At 41.3% G+C, this 14826-nt stretch overlaps 2 protein-coding genes across 13 annotated transcripts in view; one reads left to right on the forward strand and one right to left on the reverse strand.

Moving 5' to 3' along the window:
* The first annotated feature begins 210 nt into the window (after window positions 1-210).
* Window positions 211-11594, forward strand: nsun6 (NOP2/Sun RNA methyltransferase 6). 3 transcript variants are annotated; one of them, XM_085173416.1, is made up of 12 exons: window positions 211-298; window positions 604-703; window positions 1688-1843; window positions 1962-2059; window positions 2309-2415; window positions 2601-2754; window positions 3710-3791; window positions 4240-4359; window positions 5915-6059; window positions 6141-6286; window positions 8331-8456; window positions 8533-11594. In XM_085173416.1, exons 2-12 carry the CDS (start codon window positions 629-631, stop codon window positions 8710-8712), a joined length of 1389 nt encoding a protein of 462 aa, XP_085029542.1. In that variant the 5' UTR covers window positions 211-298; window positions 604-628; the 3' UTR covers window positions 8713-11594. The 3 variants fall into 3 exon arrangements, with proteins under 3 accessions (XP_085029542.1, XP_085029545.1, XP_085029543.1); XM_085173419.1 differs by having other exon boundaries at window positions 1965-2059; XM_085173417.1 differs by lacking the exon at window positions 211-298 and adding an exon at window positions 318-497.
* A 619-nt stretch (window positions 11595-12213) lies between these two features.
* The window catches only part of cacnb2a (calcium channel, voltage-dependent, beta 2a), a 70688-nt gene continuing 68075 nt past the window's right edge, over window positions 12214-14826 (reverse strand). For all 10 annotated transcript variants that reach the window (XM_085173405.1, XM_085173409.1, XM_085173410.1 and 7 more), the window contains one exon: window positions 12214-14201. In XM_085173405.1, coding sequence (XP_085029531.1) covers window positions 13464-14201 — 738 coding nt within the window. In that variant the 3' untranslated portion in view covers window positions 12214-13463. The remainder of the gene's footprint in view (window positions 14202-14826) is intronic.

The following is a 14826-nucleotide window of genomic DNA, read 5'->3' on the forward strand; positions in this document are numbered from 1 at the left end:
ATAAACTTTATTTTTATTCTTTATTATTTATAATTGTTTATTTATTTATTGAAAATGTTGTTTTCTTTTTGGTGGATTTATTCTTGAGCATATTCTTCGCACAATCTTTTGTTTATTTTTATTTAGAATTTAGAATTCATTTAGAATTTTTTAATATATCTATTCTGTTTTATTAAAGAGAAAAATCAATAAAAAATTTTAAAAGAAAGACAATTTGTGTCACGTGGCCTATGATGTATGCGGAAGTACTTGCAAGAAGCATGCCAAAACAATCCGGTGGACTCCACGCTGCACAGAAGTGGGTAACGAAATACAATTAAAAGCACATTTACAATGAAATCAGACCTGGAGCGGAAAGAGAATTTAACAGTCAGTGTATTAAATTAATTTTAAGAAGCGGACTTGTTGAATGTTACTGAGTCGTTTAAGTGATACTATCTTTCATATACTTGGAGAAATTGGCTGGTCTAGCAATGACATTTTGGTCTGTACAACAGGTATCGCTGAATTGTTGGCCTCTTTAGGTTTCCACATTAATCCAGTGGCGGTGATAATTAAGATGTCCATCTGACACGTGTTGCTTTCCTGCTTTCCTTTCCACAGTCTGAAGCCTTGTTAAACAGAGGAAATGCCGATTTTCCCACGAATTTCCCTGAAGCCTGAAGTGACTGAATATCTTAAGAGTGTCTTCTTAAACAAGGAGGTAAGAAGACTTCACATGCACTTCTTGGAATCGCTGTCTTCCCTTTCAAATGAAAAGATAACTCACTGAGGGAGTAGTTAGGATGCTACAAGTCGTCATTTATCGGCGTGTGGTTTCATTTAGCTGTTACAGTATATTTTCTGCAAATCTCTCTCCGCATAACAGTCACGAAAACCCTTTGAGAGTTATAAAACAGTTACATGTGACTTTCTAACAAGAAATATTAAGTAATCTTTAACAGAAGTCCTGCTCCCTTAAACACTGATGGGTTCTCTCGTTCATTTGTTTTTTACAAATCATTCATATTACATTTCTGTTGTATGCAGTCAGGCATTGAAAGAGCTCAGAAAACATTCTGGATACTGATTCTGAAAAAGTAGTTAATTTATTCATTACTTCTAGGCTGGACAATTGTATTGTATCATTGTTACTGGGTTGATCTGAAAGCTCCCTAACAAGCCTCCAGGCACAACAAAGAAGCATCATATTACTCCTATGTTGGCATCTCTTCATTGGCTCCCTGTTAAATCCAGAAAATGAATTTAAAGTCCTTTTCCTCACATACAAAGCCTTTAATAGTCAGGTACCGTCATCTCTTAAAGACCTCATAGTAACTTATTATCCTAACGGAGCTCTTCATTCTCAGACTGCGGGCTTACTTGGGGTTTCTAGAGTTTCTAAAAGTAGAATGGGAGGCAGAACCTTCAGCCATCAGGCCCCCTTCCTGTGGAACCAGCTTCCAGTTTGGGTTCAGGGAATAGACACCGTCTGTACTTTTAATATGGTTAAAGTATAGAGGTAGTTAGGGTTGGATCAGGTGACCCTGTCATTAGATTTTTGTCTATGCTCTTAGTCTGTATTTTGCAGAAAAGCACTTTATAAATACCAGTCTGTTTACCATCTACAAACAGTTCTTTTGTGTTACTTCATCAACATAAAGGCACACTGTATGCTTTTTATTACCTAACCCCTCTATTTTATTAGGTTTTAATGGCGGTGGGTCATCAGGAGGCAGAGCATCGTTTCCACAAGCTGCTCTCATGTCTGTCTCACCCACCTTCATACACCTGCGTACGAGCCAGCACCCATCTCGCCCCCCTTGAGGAGATCAGGCAGCAGCTGGCAGAAGAGCTGAGGAAGGTGAGTCTCTGTCTGGTAACAGAATGTAGAGGGCGTAAGAAAACCCACACAATGGGCTTCGGTATTTGGTTGCAGTGTGTTGGAGTCATGCTTATTTAGTTTGTCATTATTTTTCTAGCAGCTGATGTGCAGCTCGTCAGCAGAGGAAGTCTCTGTGCAGATTCTGCCACACCCACGAATTGCAGATGTTCTGATCCTTCCCGTTGAAGGTCCGAGGTATGGGAGGAATGCTTCAGATAACTCTTAATCTGCTCTGTAGAGGTCGCACTCAGCACCACTTGGGCCTCTGAGGTTCTCCAACATCCAAGTGGAACAGCAACAACACAGGAAATATTTCTGATAACAAAGGAACAACAAACACACCCTCAGATAGCTGCCAACAAACTGTCAGTCAAAGAGAAGAATGGCATTTTTGTGCGTGTATCCTTTGTAACCGTGTGATCGTTCTTTGTCCTGTACTCTCAGACCTGTGAAGCAGCTCGGCTCAGAGGTGGTGGTGGGCGCTCAGTGTGGCGGCGCCGTACTGAGAGGCGCTCACGTCTTCGCCCCGGGGATCCTCGGCAGCCCCAAATGTAAGACTTAAAAACAGTAGAAGTGAAGTGAGGCTGTGAATACTTAGAGCAGTGGTGTCTTTGTTTTCTTCACCTGCTCTGTGATTTGGAAGCACGTTTTACTTTTTGCCAAAGTATCTTCATTTGTTCCAAGTGTTGATTATCTTCCTTAAACTGAACCGTGTGCTATTTTTTTTTTTTGTTAGACATGAAGGCGGGGGATTTGGTGTCCGTCTTCTCTGACCTGGAGGGCAAGTGCACCCGAGGAGCCACCAGCTTCCAGGGGAAGAAGGTATTTGTGGGTAATGGAGTAGCCGAAATGGACCGCTCCACTATCTTCTGCACAGATGAGCCTGCCAGGTAAGTAAACACTGTCTTTTTTAAACACAAGCATGACTCTGTAAGGTAGCTAAAACTGCTTTAAAAAAAAAAGCTTTGAGCATGACAAAGTTAAAGCACATCATTGCACAGCAGTGGTTTATGCTATGGAGCAATAAACAGGCCAGGTTTTCAGGGGATAAATGTAAAAAAACAAAACTGTAATTATTTGATTATTGTGTGGAAATAAAAATGTCATTTAATTTAATTTTGTTAATTTATTTCAAAAATGTAAACAATGTACAGGTACATTTAGTAAAGAAAATAAGAGAGGAAAAAAATACTATACAAAAGTCAATACATTTCAATATTGCTACCATTCTGATTCATTTACATGTTGAAAGGGAAGTACACACTTATGTAATCCCACCCCTTTGCCATAAGTTATCAGTTAATATTTAGTCAGCTTCCTTACTGATATAATCTGTAATAAAAATAGTGAACAGATTTCTGATATAATATATACTAAATAGAGACATTCACTTAATTTCAGTATTTTCCCTTTCTTTATAGTTTGAGAAGATCATATTTCTATAGCTCTTTTTGAATTGTTTTATGTTTGGACATCGCTTTAATTCCATATTCAGACTGTTCCACAGTTTCACTCCATGAACAGAAACACAAAAGCTTTTTCTTGTAGTACGAACCTTCCCTGTTTTGAAGTTACAAAAACCCCTTAAATTATAACTTCCTTCTTTCAAAAAGAACATACTCTGAATATTACCTGGCAGTTCTTTATTTTTTGCTTTGAATAGAATTTGTGCTGTTTGGAAATAATTTATGGTTTCTAAAGAAATCTTGTATGTTTTGAAATGCTATGTTGAAAATCCCTTGCTCTTTTTTAAAAGCACCTTGGACAATGTGGATAGAAACTTAAAATTTACTCTTTATCTTAGAAACGTGTTAGCTGATTAGTTGTCGTCTTTTTTTCTTTCAGAGGTATCGGTATCCGAATGGTGGAGCCGCTTTACAGAAGTCCGTCCTTTGATGGTGTTTTACCTAGCCTAGCGTTCCTGCAGGTATTTTTTATTACAATGAGCTAAAGTCGGTGTAATAAACTAGAACCGCATTGGACCTTTATTAAAGTGGACCTATAATTCTGATTTCCAAAATAATCCGTATTTTCTGTTATAACTGGCTTTGTTGTAGCCCCTCAATTTATCCTATGGCTCAGATAAACTGTCCTGTATCGTTCTGGAACAGCTGCACTTTGCAAACAGATGGTTTGAGCAGCAGGTGGATCAAGAGTCTCATAGGATGTCCACTCTTTATGACATCATACTGATCCAAGAATTTAAAAAACTGCCTAAAACATTCCTACAGAATGACAGACAATGTGGAAAAGCGTATTAGGTCCATTTTAAAAAGAGCAGCAGTGAGGTTTCAGTCTGAATCAACCAGGAACTGTATTGTATACATGTTATGTCCACATCACTGCCCATACTGAAGCGAATCCATGTTGCGCAGAACCTCCCGTCTGTGGTTGTGGGACACGTGCTCGGGCCTCGCCCTGGAGAGCGCATCCTGGATATGTGCGCTGCGCCTGGAGGGAAGACCTGCCACATTGCTGCGCTCATGGGAGATCAGGTTCTTGTGTCCAGATGCGATCATAATTAATATTCAGAGTAGAGCTGAGCGATATATCGAGTTTTTAAAAAATATCGATATATTTTTATACGAGATATAAGATGTGACAATATCCTTTATATCGATATAGTCTATGTTACGTTATAACTATACTTGTGGAGCCACAAGTTTGCCTCTCTTTCGTCCACTTTTGTCTTTACGCAACATTACTCGGCCTCGCCTCTCCTTCACTGAACACAACTCCCCCTCCTCCCCCATCGCTTCACCTGCAGGAAGTGACAAGATGGACACGGCAAATCTCCGTTAACGAGTTACTGCGCATCGCCCCGTGCGTGGGGCTGGACGCCGTCAACGTGTTAGCTAGCTAACCACGCTAACGAGCTAACCACGCTAACGCCATGCAGCCCAGAGGCGCTGCACAGCCTAAAATCCTTTCATTTTCTCAAAAGTTGACAGCGCGCCTTATGTATGAATTCTGGTTGTGCTTGATGGCCGCGAACCGATTTAATGTGGTACACGGCGCTCAGCAATCTGTCAAAAAATGTTTTAGTACGACTTTGGTAAGCTACGGTGCTGCACCGGTTGATGGATTGTCAGAGCATTACGGCGACCGAGGAGCCTCGCGGAGTGATACTACTGTGCTTCAACGTAATATTACCCTACTGTGTATAAGGACCATAAATGGCACCTGTTAAGAGACGTGGTTATGAAGAGGATTTCAAACTCAATGCTGTCAGTCACACAGTAGAAGTTGGGAACAAAGCAGCTGTGAAATCTGTCTTTGTTACTATGCTCTGCGTCTTTTAGTTTACATTTTGACTGCACAATTGTGAGCTTTTTGTTATGCACAAAAACAACATTGTTTTCTTTTATTTATGGACCATTATTATTTAATAAATGCTCATAATTTATTTTTGAGTAAATTTTATGGTTCCCAACTTCTATGCTCTATGTTAATAAAAGTGCCTGTGTGACATCTGGGACACAGCTTTGACTAAGAACTCTCTTTTTGTTCTTACTTTATGGCTTAAAATGGCTTAAAAAATATCGAGATATATATCTTATATCGCCGTCCAGGTAAAAAATATCGAGATATGAATTTTGGGTCATATCGCCCAGCCCTAATTCAGAGTATTTTTGTTTTTTTTTAATGCAGTGATTTGACTGGTCCATGTGGATGGTGTGTTGCCCATGAACTAGAATGAATTTGACACCAGCGATTTAGATCTAGGTCTCAAGCAACACATTAACTGTTAACATAGAAAATGATCCAAGTGGAATTTAAGTATATTTAAGGTCAGCATCTGTACCCCACCAAAGGGGCCCACCACCACCCCACTGGGGGCTGGTCTGTGTCCAGCCTGGAGGAGAGGGCAGACAACAACACGTTCATCTTTGTGTAATAAAATTAGTGATCAGATTGTGTCCTTGTTAGCATTTACTTGATTTAACTAAAAAGTCTCCTGAGATAAAAACAAGCAGTCTAGGATTGTAATTTGTGAAATTTCCTTCCTTTTTAAGTTGTTTCTAATATTTTTCTTTTTCTCCGACACAGGGAGAGGTCGTAGCCTTGGACAGGATCCGGAATAAGATCGACCGCATTCGTCAAAATGCACAAATGTTGCATTTGCAAAGCGTGAAGGCGCACTGCTTTAACAGCACTCTGTCTGTGAGCAGTGACCCAGCACAGGAAACTGAAGGTACAGTCCAGAGTTTATCTGTGTTGTAAATCTCCGGGGTTCATAATAAATAGGTAGCAGCTCAGTGTCTGTGTTTCCCAGGACCTCCGTTCCCTCCGGAGAGTTTTGACCGGGTTCTGCTCGATGCTCCCTGCAGCGGCCTCGGACAGAGACCCAACATGGGCAGCACCTGGAGCCTCAAAGAGATCTGCTCCTACCAGCCACTGCAGCGCAAGTTATTTCATGCTGTAGGTTTTACTTCACACACACAAACCACGTTTTATCATCTTAACATCACAGCAGTACTAGCGTTCTTTAACCTGTAGGTGGCAGCAATGGATAGAAATTCCACTGCAGCTTGATCGCAGCTCAGATTTACTTGTTTAACGTCACTGTGAGGTTTGAAGCTCACTTCTCAGGCTTATGTGCAGTTTTACAAGTCTGTTCAAAAGTGCGCAGAGAAAGCAAACTGTCATTTCAAATTTCTGCGAATAACCTTTTGAGACCTGATCATTTTCTGTGATTTAGATGAAAAAAATTCAATTGAATTCAACTTTATTTATGTAGCACCAAATCACAATAACAGTCGTCTCAAGGTGCTTTATATTGTAAGGTAAAGACCCAACACTGATACAGAGAACACAGAGAAAACCCCAACAATCACTTGCATGGAAACCAGCGCAGACAACATGCTTCGTTAGAGCTTCATCAGTGTTTCCTCAGGGCCCAGCTTGCAGGCTAAAGAAACACATGTGCACGTGCTTGCATACAACGCATGTCAACACACATTTTTGTCCACTTGGGGATATTTCACTGATCTGTGACTTGTCACTATCTTTTATATGGCAAAGTTCTCTAAGCAGACTGCACCAGTTCCAAACAGAGACACTGTGTAAAATAAAATGTATATTTTATTTACAATTAGAACACAGAAACCACATCAAATATTTAGAAAATGAAAATGAAGCATTTTAAGAAAAATATGAGGTCACTTTGAATTTGATGGCAGCAGCGTGTCTCAAAAAAGTTGGAGGAGGCCGTGTTTACCGCTGTGTGGCATCCCCTCTTCTTGTAGCAGCAGCCTATAAACATCTGGGAAGTGAGGAGAGCAGCTGCTGGAATTTTGGGAAAAGAATGTTGCCCCACTCTCGTCTGATATAGGATTCTAGCTGCTCAACAGTCCTGGATCTTCGTTGTTGTATTTTGTGTTTCATCATGTGCCAAGTATTTATAGCTGGTGAAAGGTGCAGGCCACTTCAGTAGTTAGAGAATCTTCTACTATGAAGCCATGCTGTTGGAAGAGATGCAGTGTGCAGTTTAACAATGTTTTGCTGAAATTTGCAAGGCCTTCCCTGAAAAAGACGTTTTTTGTCCTAAAACCTGCATAGATCTTTCACCACTGATGTGGCCTTTCCACATGTGCAAGCTGCTAATTCACTAATGCACCACTACACCAAGAAAGGCAGTCTTTTGAACTGAGCCTCGCCCGGAGAAGACAGTGGCGTTGGTGGATCACGGTCACTTATGGCTCCTACTTTGCGTGATAGAGCTTTAACCTACATTTGCGGGGTCCTCGATGGACTGCGTTCACAGAGGGATTTCTGGAAGTGTTCCTAAGTTTGTGCATTGATTTCCATCGCAAAATCTTTTCTGCTTTTAATCCAATATTAATTTTCAGCGGCACTCCTTCAACTAAAAGATTTCTCCAGATTCAGAATCAGTTGATGCTCTTCTTATACCCAGTCCTGCTGCCATCCACTTCCAAATGGATGTGACTATTTTTCATGACGTGGTGAAATATCTCACTTTTAGTGAATGATTTCAGACACAAACACAGTCCACAGGTTTATGATAAAAAATATACTGGCTCATTACTGCCCCCCAGAGGAGTGGGCACACCCAGAATGTGATAAATGATGAGAATTAGAGATAATAGATCCGGTGTGTTTTCCCTTCAGTGACCATAACAGGCGATACTTTTGGAAGCAAATGTTAAAAAGCTGTGAAGATGAATCTTTAATACTTTAAATTTGGGCCTTTTAAACATGACAGTCTGTGGGAATTTCCACAGTTTTGGAGCTAGCCTCAAGTGGCCACAAGAGGATCTGTAATTTATTTGGTACTTAATTTTAAACCCTGGAGGTTACCGCTAAAAAAGAGCAGCAAAAAATGAACTGAAACCAAATAGTTTTGGTCCAGTGCTTCTAAAACTCACTAAAAAGTTAATAAAACCACCGATTACACCGACTATAAAGCGAGTACATGAATACGTAGCTATCTGTGTCTCTGCAGGCGGTGCGGTTGCTGAAGAAAGGTGGTGTTTTGGTGTACAGCACCTGCACAGTGACTCTAGCAGAGAATGAGGAGCAGGTAGCTTGGGCCCTTGACACCTTCCCCTGCCTCTCACTTGTGCCACAGGTAAAGCACTTGAGCCACATGGACATGACTGCAAATGTAAAAATCACAAAGTGAAACCTTTTTTTTTGTTTTTCAGGAGCCCCACATCGGTGCTGAAGGCATGCCTGGAGCCGGCCTTCCACCTGAGCAGCTGCGCCTCCTCCAGAGGTTCAGTCCCGAGCTGAGCTGGGAGCAGACGGAAATTACAACCCCGCTCCCCTACAGAGCCGACAGCGACACTATCGGCTTCTTTATCGCTAAGTTCCTGAAAAACTAACCCCAGGGCTCGCGCTCTCGCACGGGGCTCATATGAGACAGCAAAACGGGAACAATGGTGTTTATATTACGACACTCTGTGTGCTTTGACGGGCCAGTGTTGACAAAGAGCTCCCTGCGCTGTTTACAGCATCTGCCTCTTAACAGCTGCTCTCTAAAACCGTGGGCCATATAGGGATAAGCTTTATAAACACCAGGGGAGGGTTGGATGGAAGAGGGTGGTGGTTGGGGGGCACGTGGCGACGGAGTCTGGATGAGTAACGGCAAATGCAGCAGCAGCAGCAGCGCTGCGGTTGCTATAACAACAGTGACGACACAGCTGCCATGGTGACGGATTCGCTGGAGAATGGATCAGGAAGTAGGTGTAGAAAGAGGCCATGAGAGGAATTAACAATTTAGTGTCTTTGCAGCGCTGGAGACGACTGGGACATTTAATTAGGACTTCTGGAGCCTGCAGGAAAGAGGAGACGCTTGTTTGGCTCAGTCTCTGCATTCATCAGAAGGAAATGTTGCTCAGTTTTTCAGAATAAGAGCACATTTAAAGGGAGGCTGTTTCTGTTTTTGGAAGTGGTTAAGAGTAAAGATGTGAGAGGAAAAAAAGATTATTAAAATGATGACTTCCAGGATATTTAGACCTTTTTTATTTAGATAATTCCTTAAAAACAAGATGCCAAAATATTGTTTTTTTCATAAGAAGACCTATGCATATGATCTCAAACCATTTGTCAATTGTTGTCTAAATTCCTTTTAACTAATTGTATTTAGTAGAGATTAAAAAGAATTTTAGCTAATTTTTTTCCCTTTTTCTCTTTTGTTATTTATTCCTTTTTATGTAAGCAAAAAAAAATTGTCTTAGTTTTAGAATAAAATTTATCTGTTTTAAAGTCTTTCAGGTGTGTCTTATATTTGAACATTTAGTAAACACATCCTAGACAAACGTCACGCACTGACATTCAAAAAAATACCGCCACCCAAACGGCTTCATTGATGTTGAGGTCTGGGCCATGACTGATAGTGTTCCATTGTGTCTTTTATCCAGGTATTTTTTTTATTGCATTGGTAATAATTTGGATGCATTGCTCAATCAGACCTGTTACCACTGATTTTAAGCTAAGTTCTTGTGTAATTTGGCATACCTCAAATTAAATGTTCTCCCTGTTTGCTTTCCTAATCATTGGCTTCTTGACAGCCATCGATTGTTTTCGCCTAAATATACAATTTAGTTGCTTCTTTTCTCTGTTGTATGTTGTACAACACTGGCTCTTCTCTTCAGTTAGGTGCCTTTTGTGCTTAAATTACTAATTAAAATGGTTTGTTAGAATGTTACAGAAACATCTGGCACTTTTTCATATTCATTAGAATATTTGGGGTCTAGATATTTGGTGCGATGAAAATCGACATTCAATGGCATCTTATTTCTCTGTGTGATGTTATGATCTTCAATTTTTCAAAGCTTTCTGATGTTCCCATAATCAAAGGCTTGGTAAAATAATTGATTCTCCACTTCCACTTCATATCTGCTCACACACATTATAGTGTGTTACATATTGCTACATGTTCATACGTGCTTATGGTTGCCAAATATAGGAACTAATTTATTCAGTGCAAATTTAAAATGGATGTCCAATAAATCCGCAGCCTGTGTGCAATTTATAGATCCGTGCCAGCAGTGCACCGACATCTGTCCCGTTCTTCTGACACGCAGTATTTTGAGGACCTTCACTATGACCTCAGCTCAATCCCCTTTCCTGGGAATGACATCAGACTCTTATCAGTCCACGCACACATCTGTCTGCGCTGCACTTCACCTCCCTGCATGTGAGTGCAGACTCGCTGCACCACTGAAGATTTGTTTTCCCCCGATTTCACATTAAAATTCAAGATCAAATATGCCTCACATCTGAGTTTGTCTGTTATGAAGGCAGCTGTGAGTGTGTGTGGAGGCAGCTTCCTATTTTAGATGCATCCCCTCAGCATTGTCATTCATGTCGGGGTTGTCATGACGACTCAGGAGGCAGGCCGGTGAGTCTACCTCAATTTTTCAGTGGAGTTTCAGATGACTATTTATAGACGCACGGTTTCCCTCCTCTGTCTGGGTCTTCTGCTGACACAAACATCAAAACGGTCTCCCACTGCGTCAGTCGTTTGTTTCCAACTTTATTCTTCGTATTTATGCAATATGTACACATGTACACTGTTATAAAATCTGTAGTGCTACCAATGTAGCATAGAAATGGACGAGTTTTTATAATTACAATTATCAGGCAAAAAAAACCATTTAAAAAAAAAAGGTGAGGAGATGGTGTGTAAACAGAGGGCCAGAGTGCACGGACTCAAAGATCAACTAGTCTATTCAGGTTTTGATGATGTTGTTGACTCAGGCATAGAGCAGGTAAAATATCCCCAAATCCATTAACTAGATCCTGTATTTTAATCAGAAGAGTGAAAAGAGGGCAAAAACTTAAAGGCAATATTTATCTGGTAAACACTTGGAATTATTTTTGTTTCTTTGGAATTTCAGAAATACCCACACTGAACAACATATCCTAAAATTAGCATTGTTTGTACTAAGAAATTAAAGTAGGACTTAAATGGAATTCATTAGAAAAGGGGTCAGGATTAATCCAAGATGAATCATCAGGACCTACGATTTGGTGGGAATGTTATATCAAATCCCTTTCACTTGAAACCAATGTGAAAAAGCCTGTTCCGATGTTATAAAATGTTTCTGGACCCATACAAAGAACAGTACTGCATGTGTTGAGAGGAAGTTACTGGAGAACTCTTTGTCTGTCTTGTAAGGCAAGACTAAGGTGCGCCTGCAAGAAGGCATGAATATGTTAAAACGTAACATCTAAAACCCGTGGAATCAAAAAAAAGAAACTAAGCAGTAAGTGATGAACATAAAACGAGTAGTTTGACACTTTGGGAAATACGTTGTTAGAGTTAGAGCGATACCACTCTCATATATGAATCCCCCTCCCCCAGTAATGCCACAACCTGTTATTTGTAGGGTTTGTACAGATTTCACTAACACAAAATGGTAATTGTTGAGCTTTTAGAGGTGCTGGTAGGTGGTTTTTACCTTCAGAGAAACTGTTCACATGAGCTCTTTCCTCCTGTTTATTTGTGCTAAGCTAACCTGCTGTTGGCTCTACACTCCTACAGATATGAGAGCGGTATCAAGTTTTTCACCTGCTAAAAATCAATGCAGTCTGATATAACAGTGCTGCATTTATGAAGAGTATAGTATTCAGTTATTTTTTTTAAATCAAACAGTCATTGATTCAACTTTATGATTATTCTCAAATCTGTGATTTATGCTTACTAAAGTACTGAAAGCTGTTAAGCTTCTTAGAGATGCTATGCTTGGCTGATCCCTTATTCACAGTGGGTAGGTTTGGTAGAGTTTTTACACTGGATTTTCTTCTTGACACAACCCCAAAAGGGATTTGTGTCTGCTGTTTTGTCCAGTCTACCAATCAAAGTTGTCTCCTTGTGGACCCCTTGATCACTTCAAGAACTGCTGCTATTTTAAGTGTATTTCTGACTATTTGTAGTAAGACATTTATAGATGGTACAGGCCACCATTCAGGTCCTTTCCCCACAAATGCGTGCCTCAGAACATTCGTAAAACAGCCTGGTCCTGGTGGATAAACTGACAACTCTGTGAATCTTGAAAATATGAAGACAAAAACAAGCATGGTCCTGACCTAAAGCACTGTCACTGGGGTTGGACTCTGTTTGGTTGCTTGGTTGTAGCCTGAAAGCTAATTAACACGATGAGTTACAATCATGATAAACCTTAAAGCTGATCTGTTTAAAACAGAAGCTCTTTTGCGGTTTGTGGTTAAATCAGCACAAATGTGCAAGGTCTCAAGTGACCTAAAAACAGGAGCAGCTCTGAAAGCAGTCCAGAGGTGTACAAGCAGACTAATTAGAAAAGGAGTAGTTTCTATAGTTTTCAATGTAATTATGGGAAGTGTTATGGCTAACACAGAGAGACAGACAACCATTTGCGCTCACACTTATGGGCAATTTGGATTAATCAATTAACCTATCCCCACAAACTGCATGTCTTTGGACTGTGGGAGGAAGCCGGAGTACCTAGAGGAAATCCACGCAAACACGGGGAGAACATGCTAACTCCACACAGAAAGACCCCGGCCTGATGGTGGAATTGAGCTCAGGACCATCTTGCTGTGCGGCAACAGTGCTAACCACTGTGCCACCATGCTGCACATAATAAACTGGCAACTATGTAGGCAAGTGTTATTTCCCAAAGTGTCAAACTATTCTGCAACTACAACATCAAAGTATGATGGCTGGTCAACCCTCGCAGTAGTCTGAAGGAACAAATTATTCAAGTGGTAGCAAGCAATACAACTTAATAATAATAATAATAATATTAGAAACAATAAAAATTATAATGCTAATCACAGAAAGCACAGCTCAGTACAGAAAAAATTCTGCTTTCGTGTCATGCTTTATCAAACACAGGTTTAAAATATGCATATTTGAGAATATTCATGCATATCCACACATAAACAACGTCTATGCATAGATACACACATACATATATTCATATATTTATATTTGTATCTATGTAATCAAAATCCTGCCATTGAAAAAGATGCAACAGCATTTACAAAGAAGTGTACATAAATAGGATGCTGTGGTTTTTCAGGGTATAGCAGCACGATGGGAGGACAGAACAGAGTCCAGGAGGGCCTTGGGAGGGGTTCTGGTCTGTCACTGGTGGATGTATGAGTCTCTGGCCCATTCCCCTGCCTCACCCCTCTTTTTTGGAGCTACCTCCCCTTCTCTGTCCCTCTCTCTGTCCCGGTCGTAGTAGTGATGGTGGTGGTCGCGTGCTGGCCGGTGGTGGTGGTGAGAGCGCTGCTTGTTCCGCTCATTGTGGTCCTGTTCGCGCTCTTTGGAGCGCTGGTGTCCCGTGCTGTGACCGGCCTCGTCCGCCCCGCTGCGGTGATGGTGGTGGTGGTGATGGTGGTTGTGGTCCCGGTGGGGCAGTGGCTCGTAATGCTGTTGCTGCTGGGGTTGCCCCTCCCCTTGATCCTCATCGTCCTCCTCTTCCTGCTGAAGACGCTGAGTGCGCGGCTCAGTACAAGCCGAGTCCTTGCTCTCTCGACTTTCTCGGCTCTCCCTGCTCTCGGGGGTCTCAGAGTCCAAAGTCTCTTGCCGGGAGAGGCCCTTGGCTTTACTGCTGTGATGGTGGTGGTGGTGATGGTGGTTGTGGTGTTCAGTCCTGGTAGAAGATGACCGGTGGTGGACGTGCTGGGATCTCCTGGATGACTCTGTCCTAAGAGGCCTCTCCTCCTCGTTGCCCTCCTCCTCCCCCTCTGCGTCAGCATCGCCCTGGTCCAGGCTCTGGTGGTGGTGATGATGGTGGTGACGGTGATGGTGGTGCTGGTAATCCTCTCTGGAGCCTTTCCCCTCCACTTTATCTCCCTTCTGCTCTGTACTGTTTCCCTGAGATTAGCGACACACATCAGTCAGTACGATGGCACATTCAAAACCAGAAAGCATCACAGCAAGCACACGCAAACTAAAAATCACATCACCCCAGTTGTTTCACCTAAATTCACACAGAACTACAAAGAAGAAGATGTCACACTTGAACACACATGCTTTCTCGTCAAATCCATTCACGGGCGACTCTGACCCAGGAGTAAGAAGTCAAAAAAAGCAAGGCGTGCTCCTCGGCTTCAGCTTTCATCACTCGACCTCGCCGCACTTACCACACTAGCAAATACAAGCTCACTCCTGCTCCTCATCAATATCAGCATTTTCTTCGCTCTCAGTCTTACATTGTGATGGCAGTGGATAGAGAAAGGGCAGATAAGGGGATTATGCAGCATTTACAGATGACTGAAACTGCCCATAAGGGTGAGGGTTGTTATAAAATATATTAAACAAAAACAATGGTTTAGAGCTGAGCTGAAAAGGAACTACATTAGAAAATGAACTATTAAAAGTGAAACAAATGATTTCATGTTAAATACTAAAGTCCAACTCTCTGTCAACGTCCAAACTGTCTCTAAACTGTTTTTATTCTATTGAGTTTTACATGTTTTTTGGTAGTTAAACTTCAGGG

Source organism: Neolamprologus multifasciatus, chromosome 9 (genome assembly GCF_963576455.1).
Source record: "Neolamprologus multifasciatus chromosome 9, fNeoMul1.2, whole genome shotgun sequence".
NCBI classification, from domain to species: Eukaryota; Metazoa; Chordata; class Actinopteri; order Cichliformes; family Cichlidae; genus Neolamprologus; species Neolamprologus multifasciatus.